At 48.1% G+C, this 21,343-nt stretch overlaps 1 protein-coding gene across 28 annotated transcripts in view; it reads right to left on the reverse strand.

Moving 5' to 3' along the window:
* Positions 1-3,546: 3,546 nt before the first annotated feature.
* Positions 3,547-21,343, reverse strand: part of WWP1 (WW domain containing E3 ubiquitin protein ligase 1) — a 106,622-nt gene continuing 88,825 nt past the window's right edge. For 24 of the 28 annotated variants that reach the window (XM_023648362.2, XM_070222057.1, XM_023648363.2 and 21 more), the window contains 5 exons: positions 17,314-17,434; positions 12,780-12,884; positions 10,186-10,282; positions 9,769-9,841; positions 3,547-4,938 (listed from right to left, as the gene is read on the reverse strand). In XM_023648362.2, the coding sequence (XP_023504130.2) occupies positions 4,839-4,938; positions 9,769-9,841; positions 10,186-10,282; positions 12,780-12,884; positions 17,314-17,434 (496 nt within the window). In that variant the 3' untranslated portion in view covers positions 3,547-4,838. The remainder of the gene's footprint in view (positions 4,939-9,768; positions 9,842-10,185; positions 10,283-12,779; positions 12,885-17,313; positions 17,435-21,343) is intronic. The other 4 variants (XM_070222062.1, XM_070222059.1, XM_070222061.1 and 1 more) reach the window with 1 other exon arrangement.

The raw sequence follows: 21,343 nt of genomic DNA on the forward strand, positions 1-21,343 counted from the left end.
CTGTATTTTTTTTTTCTTTTGAGGAAGATTAGCCCTTAGCTAACTGCTGCCAATCCTCCTCTTTTTGCTGAGGAAGAGTGGCCCTGATCTAACATCTGTGCCCATCTTCCTCTACTTTATATGTGGGATGCCTACCTCAGCATGGCGTGCTAAGCAGTGCCATGTCTGCACCTGGGATCCCAACCGGCGAACCCTGGGCTGCTGAAGCAGAACGTGCACACTTAACTGCTGCACCACCGGGCCAGACCCTGTATTCTCTTTTAACTCGTGGAGTTTCTTAATGATAGCTATTTTGAATTCTTTGTCATTTAGGTTATAGATTTTTGTGTCTTCCGGATTGTTTTCTGGGCACTTGTCACTTTCCTTTTGTTCTGGAGAGTTAGTAAATTTTTTCATATTGCTTTATGGTGTGGATTTGTGCCTCTGCAGAGAGAGAGAGTTTGGTTACTGCTTCCACTTGCTGCCACTGGAGAGAGGGGGCAGCAGCCGTGTAATCTGTGCTGACCAGGATCCCTGTCAGCTGTTCCTGACCGAGCCTGGGCCCCTCCTCGGGATCACAGTGGCCCTGTGGGGGTCTCCTGTCAGCTGTGGGAACAAACACTAGGGGCCTTGGGGTTGCTGGTGTCTACTCCCACAGACCCGCCTAGGCACGCTCCCTCCTTAGGGTCTGCAGTGGTGTTATGGGCTTTCACAGCAGCCAGGAGCTGTGAGTGATTATAATCTCTTCTCCTTGTGCATAGGCTTCCTTCCTTCTTTTGAGCATGTGGGAAGAAATATGAATTTGGAAAGTGGCTGTTAACCTGTAAGAACTTGAAAGCTCTCAATTAACTTCTTGTTGGCAAAATTTCCCAACTGCAGGTTTAATCAGACTGTGGACTAGCTGTTGACTTTGTACAAATGATGTCACTCAGACGCAGTTTCCTTCTCTGTGAAACAAGCATTACAACAAAGCAGCAGCAAAAGACCACCAACCTCATTTAGTTGTGAGGATTAAAGAGAACATGCAAAGGATTTCCCATGAGTATTACTAAATATTTTTAAATGCTTTTATGCTCTGATTGCATCTTCCTTGGTTGAGATTGGGGGAGGAAATTTGGAATTTAGGAGATGCTGCTTTTGGACTTGTTTTTGTTGTTGGCACTACATTATTTCAGGGGTACGCAGTGCTTTCATGTGGTGCTTGCTGTGCAGCCCATCCTGGACTGTGCACCTGGGCATTGCTGGGAAGAAAGGATAGGAGGAGGGGTTGCTTACGGTGGCAAGGGCTGTGTGGAGTTAACTGAAGGCTTGTCTGCTCTGACCCCTGGCACTAGGAGCAGTGACCTGGGTGTTCTGCCTTGACGCTGAAGAGAGTCAGGCAGGAAAGGAGCCTCCTAAAGGTAGAAGGCTCCTGTGATGTCTGGGCCCTTCCCTTGAGAGGCAGGCCTAACCCCCAGTTGAGCTCATTTGCATACGTCAACAAGAGCAGTCTTCTGTCTGACTTCTTCAGTGTGCCGCAGGGGTTCTTCTCAGGCTCAGCCCAATATTCAGGCTCAGAAAGCCTACAACCGGCTCCATGTGGCTCCGGCTTACTCAAGGCTATAGGACAGGAACCACGGCAGGCCAGCAGGCCTCCTTCCATGCAGGAGACGACCCTAGAGCAGCAGTCTGTGTAGCCGAGCACCCACAGGGCTCCGGGAACTACCATCTCCCCACGTCAAAGCTCAGGGACCTCACAGGGTGCCTGCAGTTAGTTCCCATGCTCTGGGAAGTCCAAAGCTACGGTCTCCTGTCAAGTACCCAGCATTTCCCAGTCCAGATGCCACTCACCAGTCAGGGCACTTGCCACAGAGCAGTGCTGCCTGACATGACTGTTAGCACCCAGCACCCTGTCTGCTTTGGAGGCTAACAGAAGGCTGCAGGGTAACAGATTTTGTGAATCCTTCAGCTTTAACTGCCTAGGAAGTACTAAAAACCACCAAAACTCCACTGCAGCTTCCTTCCCCGCCGACAGACACTAGCCTGATGGGTGCACCGTGCTGTGCCTGGGACCCCTTGCTGGGCTCAGCGCGGCGGTGCTGAGTGTGGCTCGAGCGAACAGGGGGCCCTGCCTCCAGCCCCGGCTCGCCTCCACCTGCTCCTGTCCATCTGTGTTCAGGCATAGAGCTCTGCACGTCTCCCTTCTGTGCCGAGCCCAGCGCAGGACAGGTGGGCCCCGGCCTCAGGCTGCTCACTGACCTTGGGACAGTCCATCCTGCCTGTGGCCTGGGTTCTAAAGAGAAGGCAGAGGGCCCTGCCGCTCCCCAGCCAGCTTGCTGCAGAGCCATGCTGTCTCCACAAGCTCAGGGCAGCTGCCCAAGTGCAGCAGGTGCGCACCTGGAGTGAGGGGGATGGCACCCAACAGCCTCCTGTCCGCAGTCAGACCTGCGGGCTGCTGCTCCTCAGCCTCCACGAGTCAGACCTGCGGGCTGCTGCTCCTCAGCCTCCACGAGAGTCAGACCTGCGGGCTGCTGCTCCTCAGCCTCCACGAGTCAGACCTGCGGGCTGCTGCTCCTCAGCCTCCACGAGAGTCAGACCTGCGGGCTGCTGCTCCTCAGCCTCCACGAGTCAGACCTGCGGGCTGCTGCTCCTCAGCCTCCACGAGTCAGACCTGCGGGCTGCTGCTCCTCAGCCTCCACGAGTCAGACCTGCGGGCTGCTGCTCCTCAGCCTCCATGAGGGTCAGACCTGCGGGATGCTGCTCCTCAGCCTCCATGAGGGTCAGACCTGCGGGATGCTGCTCCTCAGCCTCCATGAGGGTCAGACCTGCGGGATGCTCATCAGCCTCCACGAGTCAGACCTGCGGGCTGCTGCTCCTCAGCCTCCATGAGGGTCAGACCTGCGGGCTGCTGCTCATCAGCCTCCACTGAGACGCTCAGTGCCTTCCGCCAGCCAGTCTCATCCAGCAGTGGTGACTCCTGTGGTGCAACTTAAGTAGCCCTTTTGAATACTGGTCACCCTCTACTGCATAGTCTGTCACATACATTAGCTGTTTCGTTTGTTTTTTTAAAGATTGGCATCTGGCTAATATCTGTTGCCAATCCCTTTTTTTCCCCTTCTTCTACTTCTCCCAAAGCCCCCCAGTACGTAGCTGTATATTCTAGTTGTGGGTCCTTCTAGTTCTGCTATGTGGGACGCTGCCTCAGCATGGCTTGATGAGCAGTGCCATGTCCACGCCCAGGATCTGAACCAGGGACCCCAGGCTGCTGAAGCAGAGTGCGCAAACTTATCCACTCAGACATGGGGCCAGCCCACCCCACCCTTTTTTTAAAATTCTTTAGGTTTGAAAATAACCAGGGTCAGTAATTAGGATTTGGGAAAGGAGTCTATTCAAGGAAGTGGATCCTGCCTTTGGTTCATCTTTACTATGTATTTTGAATAAAAATGCAGAATACAATCTAAATTAATATGTAGAAAAATAAAACTTCGGCAAAACAAACTACTGTTAAGGGAAGTTAAATTGTATGCTAGTATTTTCTGTATGTACTTAGCAGTGAAATATGTTACAGATAACATTCCAAGACGTCAATTCCATGGTTATAAAAAAAATTTAAGTTAATGAAATTTACAGTGCATACTGAAATAATGATACAAATGGAAATTTAAATTTCTGTATTAATAAGGAAGCCGTTTGGTATAGCAGCATTAATATCATTCACATCAGATTCCAATTTGTTATACATCTTTGTAATTCAGCAAATGCCCCTGGTAATGAAAAACAATTTAAAAGTGTTATTTACGTAGGACAAAAATAATGATCTATGTAAAAAAGGGGGGGACCAGAAGATTTTTTATATGCTTATTTCAAGATACATAAAATTTTCATGAATTTAAGAGGAATGAAGATATTCAAACACTAACAAAATCATTAGACTCATCTGTTTGAGAGTTCAGATGCTTACCTAACTCTTCAATCCATCTGGTTTTATAAAACAAACTTTGAACACAAACAAAAGCAGAAGAGTTCACATTACCTTTTTATATGTTCCTAAGTATCAAATTGCATCAATTTATTATGAATTAAAGAACATCACAGACTTAAAAACAAAAGAACAGAAGTGCCTGATTCTTTTTAGTCCCACAAATGCCTAGCATCCCAAAGTAACATGTAAACAAACCTCTATGCTGTTCGATGAATTCTTTCCAATCTCTAGAAGAAACTAAATAATATTGGACCTACGATACGACTTTCATGTAAGTTACGGTTTCAATTATTACTTCGTATTAGTGATATAGCAAAAAGGGAAAATTTTCAACTATTGTATTTATTTAAAACAAACCGACAGGTTCAAGCACCTGTCTCCAGAAAGCCAGCAGCGTTTTTAACAGACTCCAAGTAGGATCTGGCCTGAGCCCTTAATACCTCCTAACAGCCGCACAGCCAGGCCCCTCAGGAGACGCTCCGCAGCGGGGAGAGCGTGGAGCAGTGTGCGCCCGCCCCGGGCACAGACAAGGCCACGCACATCCAGACTGCTGTGAGTGAACGGCTGTCGTGTTAGTACACTCGGAGCTCTATAGAACTAGAGCCACTATCACATATGCTCACATAGATACACACTTAGTACTTGTGACAAAGTCTCTGGGTGGTTTCAAAATTGAAGGATGATCTTTTTCCTGGTCAGTCACTTCAAGGGAGCAATAAATAAAGTAGAAAAGGATGAACTGGTTTGCATATTTCTGTGGAAGAACGGAAAACGTTTATACTGTGAGAGGTTCGGAAAATTCACTGTACAGAATGAACAGCTTATATACACTCTCTGTGCAGTTTTTCTCGGCTGGGGTGTTCACACGCAAGAGCTCCTCCGGGACGAGAAGCCACGTTCACTCTTGTCCAAAGCCCTCGGTCTCTTCTATTGCGAAAAGCAGCTTTTCCTTCAGTTGTTCATAACTCTTGTAAGGTGGCAGATCCAAGCGGTTAAAACTGAAAACAAAACAAAGATGTGTTTTCAATAAAACAAACTCTGTAAAGATTTCTAACACAGTATTTTTCAGACCACATTTGAGGAACTAAATGGACAGTGGAAGTATGTAAAAATTTTGCCAGAAGTATTCTAACAATTGACTACTATCATAGCACTTAATATTAACATATACAAATTTCTTAAAGCAATCCATTCAAATTTAAGACCTAGTCATAAAAATACTTTAACATTTCCCAGAGAAAACTGGAATTACAAATAATAATTGCAGCAATATGGATAAAGAGTGCAATTTTTAAAAGATCTCTAATTTTCTGTTTTTTTTGTACCGTTTCTGTTACATTGTGCCAGGAGTCCCCTGATTTCTCTTGGCTTAGAAGAGTCCATTTCTTTCACTCATCACTCACCACTCATCAGTTATTTATTGATGTGCTATTCTATAGCAGGTATTTTTCCAGCAGCCAGTGATACAGTGATGAAAAACTAAAATCCCCATCCTCGTGGAACTTAAATTCTGGGGTGAAGACAGTCAACAAACAAACAGATACTTTTGTCTTTTCAAATAATCTCACCATATGTATAACCTTTTCTAAAAGGACTTGTTTTCAGTCTTGCCAGACTCAAAGAATTCCCTGCTGGGATTAACAGATGAAATATAGAAAATATTGAAATTAAAATATCAGTGTACTATTCTTCAATTTACAAAGGTGGAACAGCATTGAAGTTTTAAGACACAGCACTGAGTAGGTGAAGAGGATCAGAGTCCAGGGTTTCGGCCCCTCTATCAGTGTCCAGTGTGGCAGCTCTGAGGAAGTCAACCTTTCTGGCTCTTCACCTTCTCCTGTGGAAGGTGCCCTCCTACTGCCCCTGATGCCACCTGCCCTGACCCTACTCCCAGGGAAGAGTCAGGAAACCTGACAATCCAGGGCCTTCTGAACAAGGCCACCAATCAAAATGCTGCTCCTCTCAGACCACTTCAACCTCCAAATATGAAAGAAGTTAAACGTATTAGCAGCAGCAATTCAGCCGACTGGTTGTCTTCCTACCCCCGCCCCACCTCGTCCAGTCTGATAGTGGGGTGAAGTCAGGAAAAAATGTTGCAGTCGAGTCCTACACCAAGACAACCAGCCGCTTTCTGGTTCTCCCACACGTTTCTTACACAAAGAGCCTCTGTCCAGTTCTGTCCTCCTGTCCACAGAACCTCTCCCATCTCTCCCTCCCGAGCATTCCGCAGCTCCCATCCTCTCATATACACACTTCCCCATCGTCCCTTATCTGGGCCATCAGAATCTCCTGCCTTCTGACCTTGCGGACAAATTTTTTTTTATGTTCTCCACAACCTGTCTAGCCTTCTGTCACCACCAGCGTACACACCTAAGACGACGTGCCAGTCTAACCTTTGCTGCTTCCAGGGACTGGACGGGGTGGGGGCTCCCCAAGGATGCCACACGCTTTCCTGTCCTATGGCCATGCTCTCACGGCTCTCCTACGGTCTGGAATACCCTTTCCTGCCTATGAAAATATCATTTATTCATCAAGAATCAATCTGAATGCTACAACGTCCTCCAAGAATTCTTGAGCGTATTACGCTGATAAGAATTCCCTCCTCCACAGAGCATCTAATCTACTCTATCATGACCGACTGTTCTTCCACTGGACTCAAAAACCCACGAGGGCAGAGCTACCGCCGTCCTCTCCTGACACTGACCCACTTCGCACACAGTGGACATCTAGGAAGTGCTTAGTTGAACCACGTGAGAGAGAGGGTTACTGGAAACATCCAGAGCAGGGTTCTGCTTTAGGACGTGAGGTGTTACGTTTTCTGCTGGTTTACAAAAGGACAGAGAGAGACTAAAATCTCTTCACCTTTTATTGAGTGCCGACTACATGAATAGCAGAATACTGTTTGAAGGTTTAGTTTAGCTTTTGTTTTAGTTCCAGCTTTGCGCCCGATGTGCCGCCTCCACCTCCTTATCAGTAAGAAGGGAAGACAGAGAGCAGCGCGCGTCCGCGGACAGGGAGCGGCGAGGAGCCCCCCGAGGGCCGCAGCTCGCCGAGGGCAGCGCTGCAGACGGCGGCCGCGGGACCATGGGAGCTGACCACGGCCGCGCCCCTCTGGACCGCCCGTGTGCACGCAGGCTCTGCCCCAACTCTGAGCCGCGACCTCCCTGAGCCCAATCACACGCCCAGCGCGGCCTCCATCTCAGGCCTTTCCGATCCGTCCTCCGAACTCACTCGACGATATGCAGTCGTCGACAGTCTGAGCAACTCCTCTCCTGCCTTAACGGAAATGCAGCTCGTCTGAGCCCAGCATTTCCCCCGCGGCCCTCGAGCCGCGCAGCCCGACCCGCTCAACCGCAGACCCGCTGCGCAACCGCTGCCCGGCATCCCGAGCCACGCGCCTCCGGGAGACCCACGCGCCGCCGGGAGAGCCACGCGCCGCCGGGAGAGCCACGCGCCGCCGGGAGAGCCACGCGCTGCCGGGAGACGCGGTCCGCGCTCCACAACTCGCCCGCGCTTTCCCCCCAGAGGCCTTTCCTTTGTTCACCCTGAGCCAGGGACCTCAACTTCCACTTGGAGAAGATAGAAACCAATGGTCGATAACTATTCGCCCTGCACAAAATCTAGACCCTACCTATAGGTTATACCCGACTTTTCTCCCTCTACTCGTACAACAAAGGAAGTGTTCCTGTTTTCCTCAAAGGCCCATTCCTTAACTAGTACTCAGAACCCCAACCTCATCACCTTTCTGACGGAACTAGCTCCTTTGGTCATGAACTCTTCTCTCCTCTGCCTGGACAACCTCCCCTCCTCGACGGGACTCACCACTTTAACCTAGGCTGGGATTTTCAATGTGGGGGGTCACAGGATCCCTTTTCACAGTTAAACATATTGAGAACCCCAAAGAGCTTTTGTTTATGTGAATTATATCTGCTGATATTTACTATATTAAAAGTTAAAACTGAGAAACTTAAAAAAAATTCATTTTAAAATAACTTTTTCAAAAAAATGACTATTTTCAAAAACAACAGTGAAAAAAGTGACCTTATTTTATATTTTGCAAACTGTTTTAATGTCTGCCTTAACAGAAGACATCTGGATTCTGCTGCACTATGCTGTTTTGGTTTAAGTGTATGAAAGTCTGTCCCCACACAGAATACAGCTGGAAAACGGAGATGTACTCTGGTCATTTTTTCAGATGTCTTGGGGGCGTTATTCTTTGATACCATACAGAAGTTGACAAGGTTAAGTAGTATGGGTCCCGAAATCATATCAAAGAACTTTTTGTACTCCTACGTAAAATCCACTGGTTTATCTGGCACTTTGAATGAAAGCTTTTACCCACACACAGTTCTGTAACATCACCATGCACTGGCCATTTGGAAATATTGGTTCACCAAGTCACAACACTGTGTCCCAATGTGACACAGTTGATTATATAATAGGAAGAAAATCACAATCGTTAATTAAACCCCCAAAATCATCAGAAAAGTCTTGGGAAGCTTGGTGGATACGACTTTTCCAAATGCTGTCAACAAATGCTATCAGCTGTTTCCCTTGAGGTGACAAGCTGACTTCATTACTTTTCAAGAAAATTTTTACCAAATACCCAAGTCTGAACAAACACCGTTTGTCTGCCAGTCATTCTTCAAGTAAAAACAGTGTCACATGACAAAAGCAAGCTGGTTCAGCTTTCGCCCTCGAGCTTCTCCCAGGGCAACCAGCGCTCTGGTGTGGAGAACGCCGCACGCAGACGCCCGTTCTCTCACACGGGACATCCAAAAGACAGACTCGAGCCTCAGGAGTAAGCGCTCCTGCTTCACAAAGAACACCGTCTGCGAGCCAGGCGTTTGTGCTTTAACCTGCGGTGTGCGGTGTGACGGAGTTGAGACAGTGGCTGGGGCCACGGCCCGACTCGTGCTAAGGCACCAGCGGTCTTACCCACCGTTGCTTTCGCACCACGACTGCCAACGTCAGCACCATGAGCAGGCAGCCCACAGCTGGTGGAAGCAGAGTCCTGACTCCTGAAAGAGCCACCTGCCCTTACGCCACCCCCTCCTCTGCGGTTCCGTGCCTCACCCCTGCCTCACCCCTGCATCTGTGCCTTCTCTCCTCTGTTGCCAGTGATTGGCCTTGCATCTCAACTTGCTCTTTAAAACTCTTCCAAGGCCTCTACCAGCCTGAGAATGACATGCAAACGCCTTAGAGAAGCCTCCAGGCCTTCACATACGTTAGCCCTGCCCACATTCCCAGACTCTTTTTCTCCCCCCTCTGGATTAACAAAGCTCCATTCACAGCAGCCATCTTTCATTTCTTTGAAAAGCGGCTTCTTTCTTCAGGGTCTTGGGGTGACTGACCTGGACAAACTACGCGCTTCCCGCTTCCTCCCACAGCACGCGAGCACCAAGGTCAAACATCGCGTCTCCTGTGGAAGGCCCCTGGCCGCCCGCCCTGCGAGCGTCGCTCTGGCTGTCCTCGTTCCCCTCGGAGGGCGTCCTAGAACTTGCAGTGCTGGTTTACCTGTCCACCATCTGTGCCCGTCCCCAACGAGCGTGGACTCCACAGAAGGCAGGGAGCCCTTCAGCTTCGTCTCACACGCTCAGGGGGACTCGGCACTTGTTGAACCAATGGATGCGCTTCTCAAGGATTTATGTTAACTGACTAGAAGTCACTCTCAAGTGTCAGTCACAGAACACCGTACTGATCAGTCCGTCGTCAAAATGGAGATCCCAGCATCGTCAATGAATAAGCAGTAATCCCGGGTCTGAATCCTTAAAAAACTGAAGACTCACTCTGGCTCTCACCTTCCTGTTTAGGATTCTCGGACTTACCATGTGTGGCTTCTTGGTAACCAGGTGTCTTTGCCAACTTTTTCAATGCAAAACTTTTGAGGTCCATTACTTCCTAAACCAGGAAAATAAGACAGAATTTATCTGGTCCTTTCAACCTTCTGGTTGTGACAACTAGTTAAGTAAGAGACGATGTCGCACAGGCCCGGGAATGACAGAGCAACCCACAAGGTGAACCGTTCTGCTGGCGCAGCGCCTTGCCGCTGCGGAGGTCCAGCCCGGGAAGGGGCGTCAGTCACCCCACGGAGCAGAGTGCCGGCCACGGCCGTGCGAGCAGACCGTCATTCTGTCCGACCAACGCATCCGTCTGTCTTCCGGCAGAGCCCGCACGGAGCCAGAAGCAGCCGCCTCAGGTCACCCTACTCCGCGCCCGGCACAAAGCCCCGCGGCCGCACTCACCCATGAGCTCCGCAAATCCTCCCAGGGGCAGCCGGCAGGTCCCCGTGACAAACTGCAGCAGGCGCATCCGGACCTCATTGTCCGTCTCCTTCACAAACTGCGGAAAACCAAAGGGACTTGAACGTGCGATAAATGCCAAATCATCTTCACAATAACAACAGGAGACAAATTATCCCTAAATCTCTTCAAGAAAATTAAGACTTTATCTTGAAGAATCAAACATTTAACACTGAAATTGGCTCAAAACGCCTGTGACGAAAGTGGCTGTGGCATCCGTCCTTTACTAAGGCCCTCGAGGCACCAAGCCAAGGACCGAACGCGACTTCAGTCACTCCCACGGTGCACGCAGGTGCCACTGTGCTCAGCCCCTCCCAGGGCGAAACGGACGCTGCGAGCGCCCAGTGTTCCCCCAGGCCAGGCCACCAGCAGCCCCCCGGCAGAGGCTGGCCATCGCTGCCAGGCATGGTGCCACATGCCTGCTGGGTACTGAACCCTCACAACTCTGCGAGGAGAGAGGCACTTCACTAACGTCCCCTCTGCACACACCGGGACGCGGAGGCCGAGAGGGGGAGTGACTCGTCCTTCTCCGACTGCTACTAAAGAGGCAGCGGGGACTCCCACGTCAGGCTGGCTCAGTCCAGACCCATTATCCTGACTGAGCCAACAGCCCTCCTCACCCATGAGCTTCCAAAGACAAAGAGACAGTTCCCCACTGCCACCCTCGAGAGTTTGTGGTATTTTTCCCCACCAAACACCATTTTCGCAACTTTTTGTGTTCTTCATACTTGAAACCCCAAAGTATGCATTCTTCTAGAAGAATCCAGCTCGCTGACTCACTCTGTTCACAGAGGGCCATAGAGGAGCAAGGCGGGCAACACTGAGTTGAGCTGGTCTGAGAAGCTCAGGGCCGCGCACTTAGGGGCGGTCTGGGCAGAAACGCGTCTTCAACACAGGGCTGCCCCTTCGCTGAGGACAGGGCAGAAGGCCGTGCTGGTCATGAACGTCTCCACACAGAGCTGTGCTGAGCATGGCTCTCATCACGACACGAGAAAGAGCCATGGCCAGGCCTGGCCCAAACTTCACCACTCTCCCTGAAACAAACCCAAGCAGGAAAGAGCTCCTCGTGTGGATTTACGTGAGCCCAGCCTAAGCTCCTCCGGGCCCAGACGGAGACATCCAAACGGCCCGTCAGAGCACGGGGGAGCGAGGAGGCTGGCAAAGGGCCTCAGGGGAAGCTGGCGGACACCTGCATGCAGCTCTCTGTGAGGCAATTCAGATACTCTAGGTGTGAAAAGGGAGTGATGCCCACCTTTCCGTTGGTGTATTAATTTTCTCTAACAGGTAACGGGGACACACAGTATAGAACTCAAAGGCAGGAAGCGGGGACACTGTGAGAGCTACTTCTGCGCCCCCCACGCCGCTCCCCCGGACCTGCTGCGGGTCCCTCTCCACCTCCTCCGAGACGGCGCATCCACAGACAGCACACGCTCTGCCTCTACACGACCTGAGTTTCCTTCTAACCAAATACCATCACAGCATGCACACCTTCCTTTTCCCCGAATGCTGCACTGAAACATACTATCCTCCAATATTTTTGTTAATTTGCATTTTAAAAAGTGCTTCCGAGGTAGAGAATTACAGAATGGATACTGTGTAAGTCACGGACTCAGTCCTCTCCAGATGGGCATGCAGAAGCTTCAGGTCTCAGTTAGTAAGGCACTAGCACGGTGGCAAGTCCCCTGGCACGGGCCGTGTGCACATGTTGAGGGATGTCTGCACAATAAAGGTCTACAAGTGTGCACACTTCATTACAGCACCAAGCAATAAACACAGGACACATGTCCTTACGGAAAGATGAAACTTTTGGAAAATCTTTCTATAATAATACAAAAACCCAGGCTTACTCTTCACCTGAAAGTGAACCAGTTGAGCCTAAGTGAACCCGAAGTTCAGTCACTAAGCGGCTCGACTGAGTCTCAGTCAGCAGGTTTATGTGAAGAGTATCGAAATTCTGAAATAAACACAACAACAAAACAAAATGTCTCCTGACAAGTGCTTCAAGATCAGCTGCAGCACTTGGATGCCCAGAGACCAGGCTATTCGAGTTTTAAGCCAAAACAGAAACAAAAGGAAGGAAGAGAGAGGGAGGAGAGAGAGAAATGGAAGAAGACAGCCATCCTTGGACGTGATCCTCCAGATCACTCCAACTCCTAGCACAGCAGCACCTTCAGAGGAATCGAGCATCTGCACTGACTTTCTCATTAAAAACATGCTTCCTCCGTTATGTCCAGTATTAAGCAGAATGGGTGGGAATACTTTGATACCACTAGGGGAAAACTGCTGGATCTACCACTATGACCACTGAACTATTACATAAAGGAGATTCTGTCGTTCATGCCCTCCTGTAGGAAGACGGCCAAAACAAGCAACGGGCAGTCCTTCAGCGTGGGTTCCCACCATTCACTTCTGATGCAGAATTCAAAGACCACGTCCACAAACAGTCTTCATTTAAAACATAAACTGTCTTTAAACCGCTGTTTCCTTAGAAAATGTTTTCTTTGAATACTGTGTTTTGAAAAAATAAAAGCAAATACCTGCCAAAACCAAATGATCTGCTTGCTGTTTCTTGTATAGTGTCGATACACAGCGTTTCTCTGCCAGTCCGCCAGGTCGACCTCCTGCATGCCACACAGCATCACCTGGGAAGGGAGCACAGGGCCAGGTCACAGTCGGGGCCCAGCAGGAGAACAGCTGGACGGAGACCTGCTCACGCGCAGCTAAGCTTGTGCGCACTTACGTCCCAGCCGTGCGCGTGCCAGAAGGACCCCAGGAAGCCAGTCCAACAAAACCTGCGCCAATTTAACTCACAGGATTCTTAGCACTTCATCTTACCCGTTTATCGAGCTCAAACTGAAAATAACATTCAGAGTAACTATTCTTCCAGAAAAACATTAGCTGTGCTAAAAAGAGTATCTTTTACTATAAATATATCCCCAATTATTGATAAGTTTCAAATATAAATTTCTGGTTCTTTTTAAAAAAACATCTATGCTATCTTACCTATTTAAAAGTAAAAATAAACTAATCTCCTGTTATTCATTTATCCAAGTTTTGGGAATAAAATATTCTACATATGTGAAATTTTCAAATAACCCAAGTTAGTTATATATGGGATGAAAATTATTTTGGGCATAATAAAACAGTTAATTTACATACAATAAAATGCACATATTTTAAGCATAGAGTTAAATGAGCTTTGACAGATGTATACACCTGTGTAACCCACCACAATTAAAAGGTAGAATACTTCCGTTATGTCTTTTTTTGCAGTCAAAATCACCACCCTCATCTTTGGCTCTAGGTGATGATTTCACCACAGATGAGATTTTTGAGAGTATCATACATAGTGTACATGACGCGCACACACTCACTCTCATTTCTGTTTTGTTCCCCCTGCTCAGCAGGTTTATGAGACTGATCCGTATGGCTGTGGGCACTGCTTTCACTCACTGAGTGGCATTTCAGTGCACGAACAGACACCATTTATTATCCTTTCCCTTGTTGGCGGACATTCAGATTACTTCAAAGTTTTGGTATTGATGAATAAAGTTGTGATGAATATTTATGGCAAAGTGTGGGTGTGAACACATATTTCATTTCACTTGGGAAAATCCCCACAGTGGAACTGCCAGAGCATAAGGCTGATGCATGTCTAACCCTGTGAGAAACTACCAACACTGACCCAAACCGGGATGACATTTAGTTTTCATTTCCTTTCCTCGGTGACTAGCAAGCATCTTTCACATGTTTATGCCATCAATGTAGCCTCTTTCGTGAAGTGAGTCTTTGCCTATTTAAAAAAATTTTTGACTTTTTACTGAGTCATAGGAGGTTTCCGAATATATATTCCGGATATAAGACCTTTGTCTCAGTAGTTTCTCCCGGTGTGCAGGCTGCCTTTTCATTTACTTAACAGAAGGTTCTAGTTTTGAAGAAGTCCAATTTATCCTGAGTGTGTGTGTGGTTTATCGCATTTTTGTGTTCTAAGAAACTTCCGCCTACACTAAGATTTTTTCCTGTTTTCTTTATAGCTTTCATATTTATGTTTATGATTTATTTAAATTAGTCTTTATTTATGGGCTGAAGTAGGGGTCAAGGTTAATTTTCCTCCATATGGACACCCAGCTGACCCAGCATCACTTGCTTAAAGGGCTGTCCTTTTCCCCACTGAAATCTACCAGCACTTTTCTTGAGAATCAACTGACAATATGTGTGGATTCTCTTGTCCCACTTGTCACACACACGACACTATCTCAGTCGCTATGGCTTTGTAATAATCCCTAAAGTCAAGTCATGAGCATCCTGCAAGTCTGTCCTCTTTCAAAATCGTTTTGGCCAATCCAGAGCCTTTGCACGTCCTTGTAGTTTTAGAATCACCTTGTCAATTGCTTTAGAGACTCCTGCTGGGATGCTGACTGGGATGGCACTGAACGTACAGATCAATCTGGAGAGAAGCGACATTTTTACAACACTGAGCCTTCAAATACATACCATGGAGTATCTCTGTTTATTCAAGTCCTCTTTAATTTTCCTGAGGAACTGCTGACTTTTAGTACAGAGGTCTTACACGTCTTTTGTTATATTTGTTCATTTTTTTGATGCATTAGTAAGTGAAGCTTTAAAATTTCAATTCCCAGGTATCTGTTGCTAGTATATACAAGATACATGATTGATTTTTAAATTACTGACCTTGTACCCTGCAGTCTTGCTAAATTCACTATTATTTCTAGTAGGTTTTGGGTAGGTTCCTTAGGATTTTCTAAGGTGACAATCGTGTTACCATCTGTGCATAAAATGTTTTATTCCTTCCAACCTTTATGCTCTTTCTTCCTGGTTGTGCTGCACTGTACTGGCTGCGGTATCTGGCACAATGCAGAGCAGAAGTGGAGAGAGGGGACATCTTTGCCTTGTTCCCACCTCAACAGGGACTATCCACAGCATCACCATTTAGCATGATGCCAGGGTTTTATCTTCTAGATTCTTGATGTCCTTTATCGAACTGAGAAGGCCGCCTGTATTCCTGCGTGAGGACAGTTTTATAAAGAACGACTGTCCATCTTCTTCAAGTTTACAGATTTCAACACGTAAAAAGAGGCATGATCATGAATAACAGTATGAACGCCTATGACTGTGGCATTATTCATGGTTGAGAGAGACAACGCATGGGAGTGAAAATCAAGACAAAGCAGACAAACAAAGATGTGTCTTTTCTCACCGTTCTGACTGTGAGCTAAGGGCGAATCGGTAACCAGTAAAGGGCTTGAGTCCCCCTGTCTGTAGAAGGAAATGATCATATGGCCAAACCACGTCCAGGGCTGGATGTGAGTGCGCTGGAAACGCGACCAGAGGCTCCGGAAGAGCGCGCCCGCCCACACCCTTCCCGACCTACTGCTTCAGTGCCCCTCTGCTCTGACGGTGCGTTCTCGCCCTCAGCCTCGTGTCACCGGGTGGGGCCCTAAGATGGGGGATCGTAACCAGGGGTTTGGAATACTTTAGGTGTATGTATTTTGAGGATGCAAAATTGTTTAACTTTCTTCAGATTCTTAATGTACTCTGCGATTAAAAAAATGATTAATATTACTCTAAAAACATTTTCCATTCTCTTCTTCTAATGCGCTTCTGTTAGTTCTTGTGAGCAAGCTGTTAAGAAAGAGACGTTAACCAGGTTTAGAGGGTCTACATGTCATGCAGGCTTGGAGTCCTGATTTTCATATACTTCCCAGGTCAGTCAGTTTCCAGAAGGCTCATTTCTACATAGGAATATTACTGTATAAAATTTAAAATGCTAATTTTTCATATACACACTTGATTACATGAATGAACCAAGTTTCTTAACAGAGGACCCATGATGGTTAAGTTACAATACTGCGCCCACAGCAGGCAGAGAAGACACGCCATGGCCCCTCCGAAGGCCCTGCCTATGTTCTGGCCTGTGTGGGGAAGGAGGGCTTCACGACACCCAGAACTAATCAGACCCAGCAGTACCAGTCCTGGGGACATAGCCACAGGAGTTGAAGTGAGGTCTCAAGGAGACATTTACCCCCATGGTCACAGCAGGATTATTCACAACAGCCGAAAGGGGGAGGCAACCCAAATATCTATCGACTGATGAATGGATAAACAAAATGTGGTGAAGTACTATCCACCCTTAAAGGAAAGAATTCTTACACACACTCCGATATGGCTGAACTGGGAGGACATCATGCTAAGGGAAATAAGCCAGTCACAGCAAGACCAATAGAAACACAGCATGGTGCCACTTACACGAGAAACAGACAGGCAGCTGCCAGGGCTGGGGAACGGGAAATGGGGAGCTGTTGTTTAGTGGGTGCAGAGTTTCAGTTTTGCAAAATAACAACGTTCTGGAGGTTGGTTGCACAATCATGTGAACATACTTAACACTGCTGAGCTGGAGACTTAAAAATGTTCAAGATGGCAAATTTTATGTTACGTGAATTTTATCAGCAAAATAATAAAAGAACTCCTGATATTGTTCTCATAAGTCTAAATACAGTTAAGACCACCAAGAATTCCTGAATTAAAAATCTGATCTTAGGGGTTGGCCCGGTGGCCCAGCAGTTAAGTGCGCACGTTCCACTTTGGCGGCCTGGGATTTGCCAGTTCCGATCCCGGGTGCAGACATGGCATCACTTGGCATGCCATGCTGTGGTAGGCGTCCCACATATAAAGTAGAGGAAGATGGGCACAGATGTTAGCTCAGGGCCAGTCTTCCTCAGCAAAAGTTAGCTCAGGGGTAATCTTCCTCAAAAAAAAAAAAATCTGATCTTGGGCCGACTCACTACTAATCCAGGATTTCAGACGGTCCCCAGAACTATTAACAAGGCTGCACTCACTCTTTAGGACCCCTAATGGTTGGCATTGGGAGACGACACCACCATGGTTCCGAGGCGGTGATGCCAGAACCTTAAAACCCTTAAACACGTGGATGAATGAGAGGACTCAAGATTGTGCCTCAGGACTTAAACTGTGTGGGCACGCCTCTGTGAAGGCACAAGAACAGTCCCTCCCCATCAACGCTCCCCATTCAGCCTCACTGAAGAGCCTCACCTCCAGTTCTTTCTCATCGAAGTACTGGAGCCACTGGAGGGGAACAACTTCATTAAAGCCGTCCAGGAAAGCTTTGGTCTGCTCTTGGACTCCTCGAGAAAAGCGCCACTCCGTCATCAGACTGAAAACAAAGACCGCGTTTAAAACAGGGAATCTGCACGCGAGGTAAAAGGCTGAGAAACACCAAGTACTTGTAAGATGCCTTCCCCTTTTCTAAATATGCCACGTACACACATAAAACCTACAGGTTTACGTGGGCATGTACGTAATCTAAGGGCTAACACGTTTCCACACGAGGAAATCAGTTCTAGCGTATCAGCAGCTATAAAAAGGATGCTTTTCAAAGTAAACAGGACGCTCTTCACGTGTCAGGAAGACGGCCAAATTCCAGCACTAATTATTTCCTGTTCGTGTCTAAACAAGTAACTCCAAACACTGCTGACACGGCCAGGGAACGGCCGCAGGCACTGACTCCCTTGCAGCGGGGCTCCTGCCAGGAGGCCCGAGCAGCAGCCTCCCCAGCGAGGGGACGGGCATGGGCCACACCCGCTGTCTGGGAGGGCAGAAGGCGGGACAGCTGCTTCTTCACATGCCCATTTACTGGCGAACATGAAGATGTCCCAGCCAGGAGAGAACAATTTAAGACGGAAATAAAACATTCTGAAGAGACACATGCAGCAGCTGTAGAGCAGGGAAGACAGTAACAGAGAAACTAGGAAGAAAATCTGTGAGCGACACAAATCTGGGAACGGAGACGGGTCTGGAGCTCCTGTGGAGAAGCCAGCGACACCCGCGGGCAGAGGGAAGCCGGCTCATGCCTGCTCCTCCCACTTCCAACGCCTCCTCCTGTCCTAGAGGCTGGCCCGCCTCTTCCAGACAGTCTGTCACCCTCGCTGCCTCCAACACTTTTCCCCACCAGTCATTAGCCCGCTTCCTTCTCAGGCCCCAACCATGCCCCCCACTCCCTTCCCATCTGCCACGGGCGCTCAGACCATGCTTCCCAGAGCCCTCCTTCCACCCGGCGTGCGGCAGCTCCTCTCTGCTCTCTACGCCGACTACGCACATTAAGACAGTGTCTACACTCACCGTCCCCACCTTCTCACCTCCCGTCACCCAGATTCTAAAGCACCGTAGTCTGGCTTTCAAATCTCCTCCCCCAGGAAGAAAAGGCCTTCTGCACAAATGTCACCAAGGAGCTTCGAACTGCCAAGCCCAGGCCATGTGTTCAGTGCCCCTGCTCCGGGCACCTCCTGCGACCCTGGGCGTCGGCGCCCCCATCCTCACACTGTTCTCCCCAGTCTGGCGACACCCCTGCTCCTGACCCGACTCTGGCTACCCCTGTGCTTCCCCCATGGGCTCCACCATCACCGAGACCTCTGCCTTCCTTTCCCTTCCAGCTCTTCACCATCTAAAGAGGATATCGTTCATTACCAAAGCTTTAACTAGCCCAGAAAAGCCAGCAGTTCTTAAATTCCCAAGTCTGCTTTCCTCCCGAGACCAAGATGTAAGTCATCTCTCCTTGGATAGATATCCCACTAACACACCTAACCGTGAACCAAGCAGACGCCTCAAGCATCAGATACTTCATTTACTGCCAGTTCCCAAGACACAGAATGGATCTGAGCCTGAGCTGCTCTCTGCCCATGACATCCTCAGAAACCCACGCCCTCCTGTCCATCCCGACTGTCCGCCTGTGTCGGGCCTGCGATCCCCAAGTACTCGACCACGAGACCACCTCTCAAGCAGTGTTCCGAGCACACCCTCCCACCTACCAGGCCCACTTGTCCTCCATACACACGCTGAGGACAATTCTGACCATCCTCTCTTGGTTTTGGTTTGTTTTTGATGGCTCCTTACATTAAAGCAAAAACCCAAGGGTTTTTTTCTTTTTTTTTTCCAGAAATAACAGCGTTTCCTCAGCCTGAGGCACAATCCGGCTCCATTCGAGGCTCCTGTGCGGCCGCTACTCCTCACCGTCTTCCAGCATCCTCACGCCACCGTGGGTAAGGCCACCCCTTCACGGCGCGGCCCCTCTGCTCCTGCTGTCTCCCCCTCCAAAAAGCTCCCCGTCTGTCAGCCGGCTTTCCTCGTCTTCTAAGCCCTCTCTTCACGCAGCGTCCCAGCAAGAACCTTCCAGAGTCCTCCCAGCAGAATCAACAGCTTCCTTCCTGCGCTGGGTTCCCACCGCACTTCACACTCCTTCCACCACTCATTTACCCCTCGATTCACTGATGTCTGACTTTGTGCACTAAAAACAAAATACCCCAGGGCCGGCCCCGTGGCCTAGTGGTTCCATTCGGCGTGCTGTGCCTCAGCGGCCTGGGTTCAGTTCCCAGGCGCAGACCTACACCACTTGTAGCAGCTGGCAGTGACCCACATACAAAATAGAGGGCGATTGTCACAGGTGTTAGTTCAGGGACAATCTTCCGCAGCAAACAACAAAAACAGAACCAAAAACAACCCACAAAATATCACAACTGGAAAAGAAGAGTAATTTTAAACAGCAAGATTAAAAAACAAGATTAAAATCTGCTATGGTTTCAGAGACTGAAACAAAATCCTCCAAAAATTATTAAATTCAGGATATCAACTCTTATATAGTAGGTACTATACAGATAAGATTTTAAAAAATAGTGGTTACCTTAACGCAAAGTATAAAATTCAAAGTAGCAAACTAAATATAAACTTTACATGATGAAATTTTATTTAATCTGATTTTGATATTTGAAAATGCTGATTTTTTTAAAATGTTTACGTTGTGCTATTTAATAATTACTGTCGGATTTTGTGGAAAGCTTAAGGTTTAACAAATATAGAAAGCCTAGTGCCTTATGCACTATCTTTGTGAATTTATTTCTTCAAAATGTGAAGAGCTTCCTTGTTTTCTCCACTAAGAGTAACAAATGCTCAGTGCATGACAAACAACCAAAATGAAAATACCGCGGAGACTCAAAGATGTACAAAGGAGAAAATATGTTGTTAGTAATTCCTCCATTCAGAGAAAACTACGTTAGCAGAAAAACACGGAGCAGGCGGCCCGCACTGCCATGCTAAGGAGGCGGCGAGAGCGGAGCAGAGAGACAGTCAAGGGCGTGATGGCGAAAGGCCACGCGCCTCACAGGTCCGAGGGAGGAAGAGTCGCTGTGGCCTTCCAGGAAAGCAGCACAGGATCTACTACACACTCTTTGACCTAACAACATCCCCTCTGGAAGTCTACAGCCCAAAGACAAAAGCAGCAGGACACACGGACACATGATCGAGGTTTTCTGCTGCCTTGTTTGTAGTGGCCCAAACTGGACACAACCTGAATGACCCCTCGGAGCAGAAACGGCTGAATGACACAGAATGGTACATCACGACTTGTCCAGCTATTAGAAAATGGGTCAGATCCATCTCTACTGGCCTGGAAGGTGGAAAAAACAAGCTTCAGAGTAATGTGTATATGATCCCATTTTTTAAACAAATATAAAAAACAAAAAGTCTGAAAGGTTTTAAGAGACAAAAATGACACTGAGAATCCAAGTCTAAAAGATAGTGAAAATGGTAGTACCATTAATAGAAATAGGTCAAGAAGAGGCAATGGAAGGAAAAAATGAGAAATTTGATTTTGGATTTAAGATTTCAGATGAGTCATTTAGTAGTTCAGGAGTAGGCAAGCTATGGCCATGGGCCCAGTTTAGCCCGTCATCTGCTGTTGTACAGCATGGAAGCTAAGAACAGTCTTCATAGTTTTTAAACACTGGTTGAAAAAGCATTAAAAGAATAACATCTGACGATGTGGAAACTGCATGAAATCAAGCGTCAGAGTGCCTCGGTGGTTTTACTGGAACTCAGCACACCTGCTGTCCACACTGTCTGAGGCCGCTCTCACGCTCGAAGAGCAGAGTGGAACAGCTGCGACAGGACCGTAGGCGGCTCTCAGGCTCAGGGCAGTAACTATCCGGCTCTTTCCCAGGAAAGTCTGGATTCACCTGGCTGGCAAACGGAAATGATTTCTAAAGTTCAGATACTAATGGAACTTTCTTCAATA

This window comes from Equus caballus, chromosome 9 (assembly GCF_041296265.1).
Source record: "Equus caballus isolate H_3958 breed thoroughbred chromosome 9, TB-T2T, whole genome shotgun sequence".
NCBI lineage: Eukaryota > Metazoa > Chordata > Mammalia > Perissodactyla > Equidae > Equus > Equus caballus.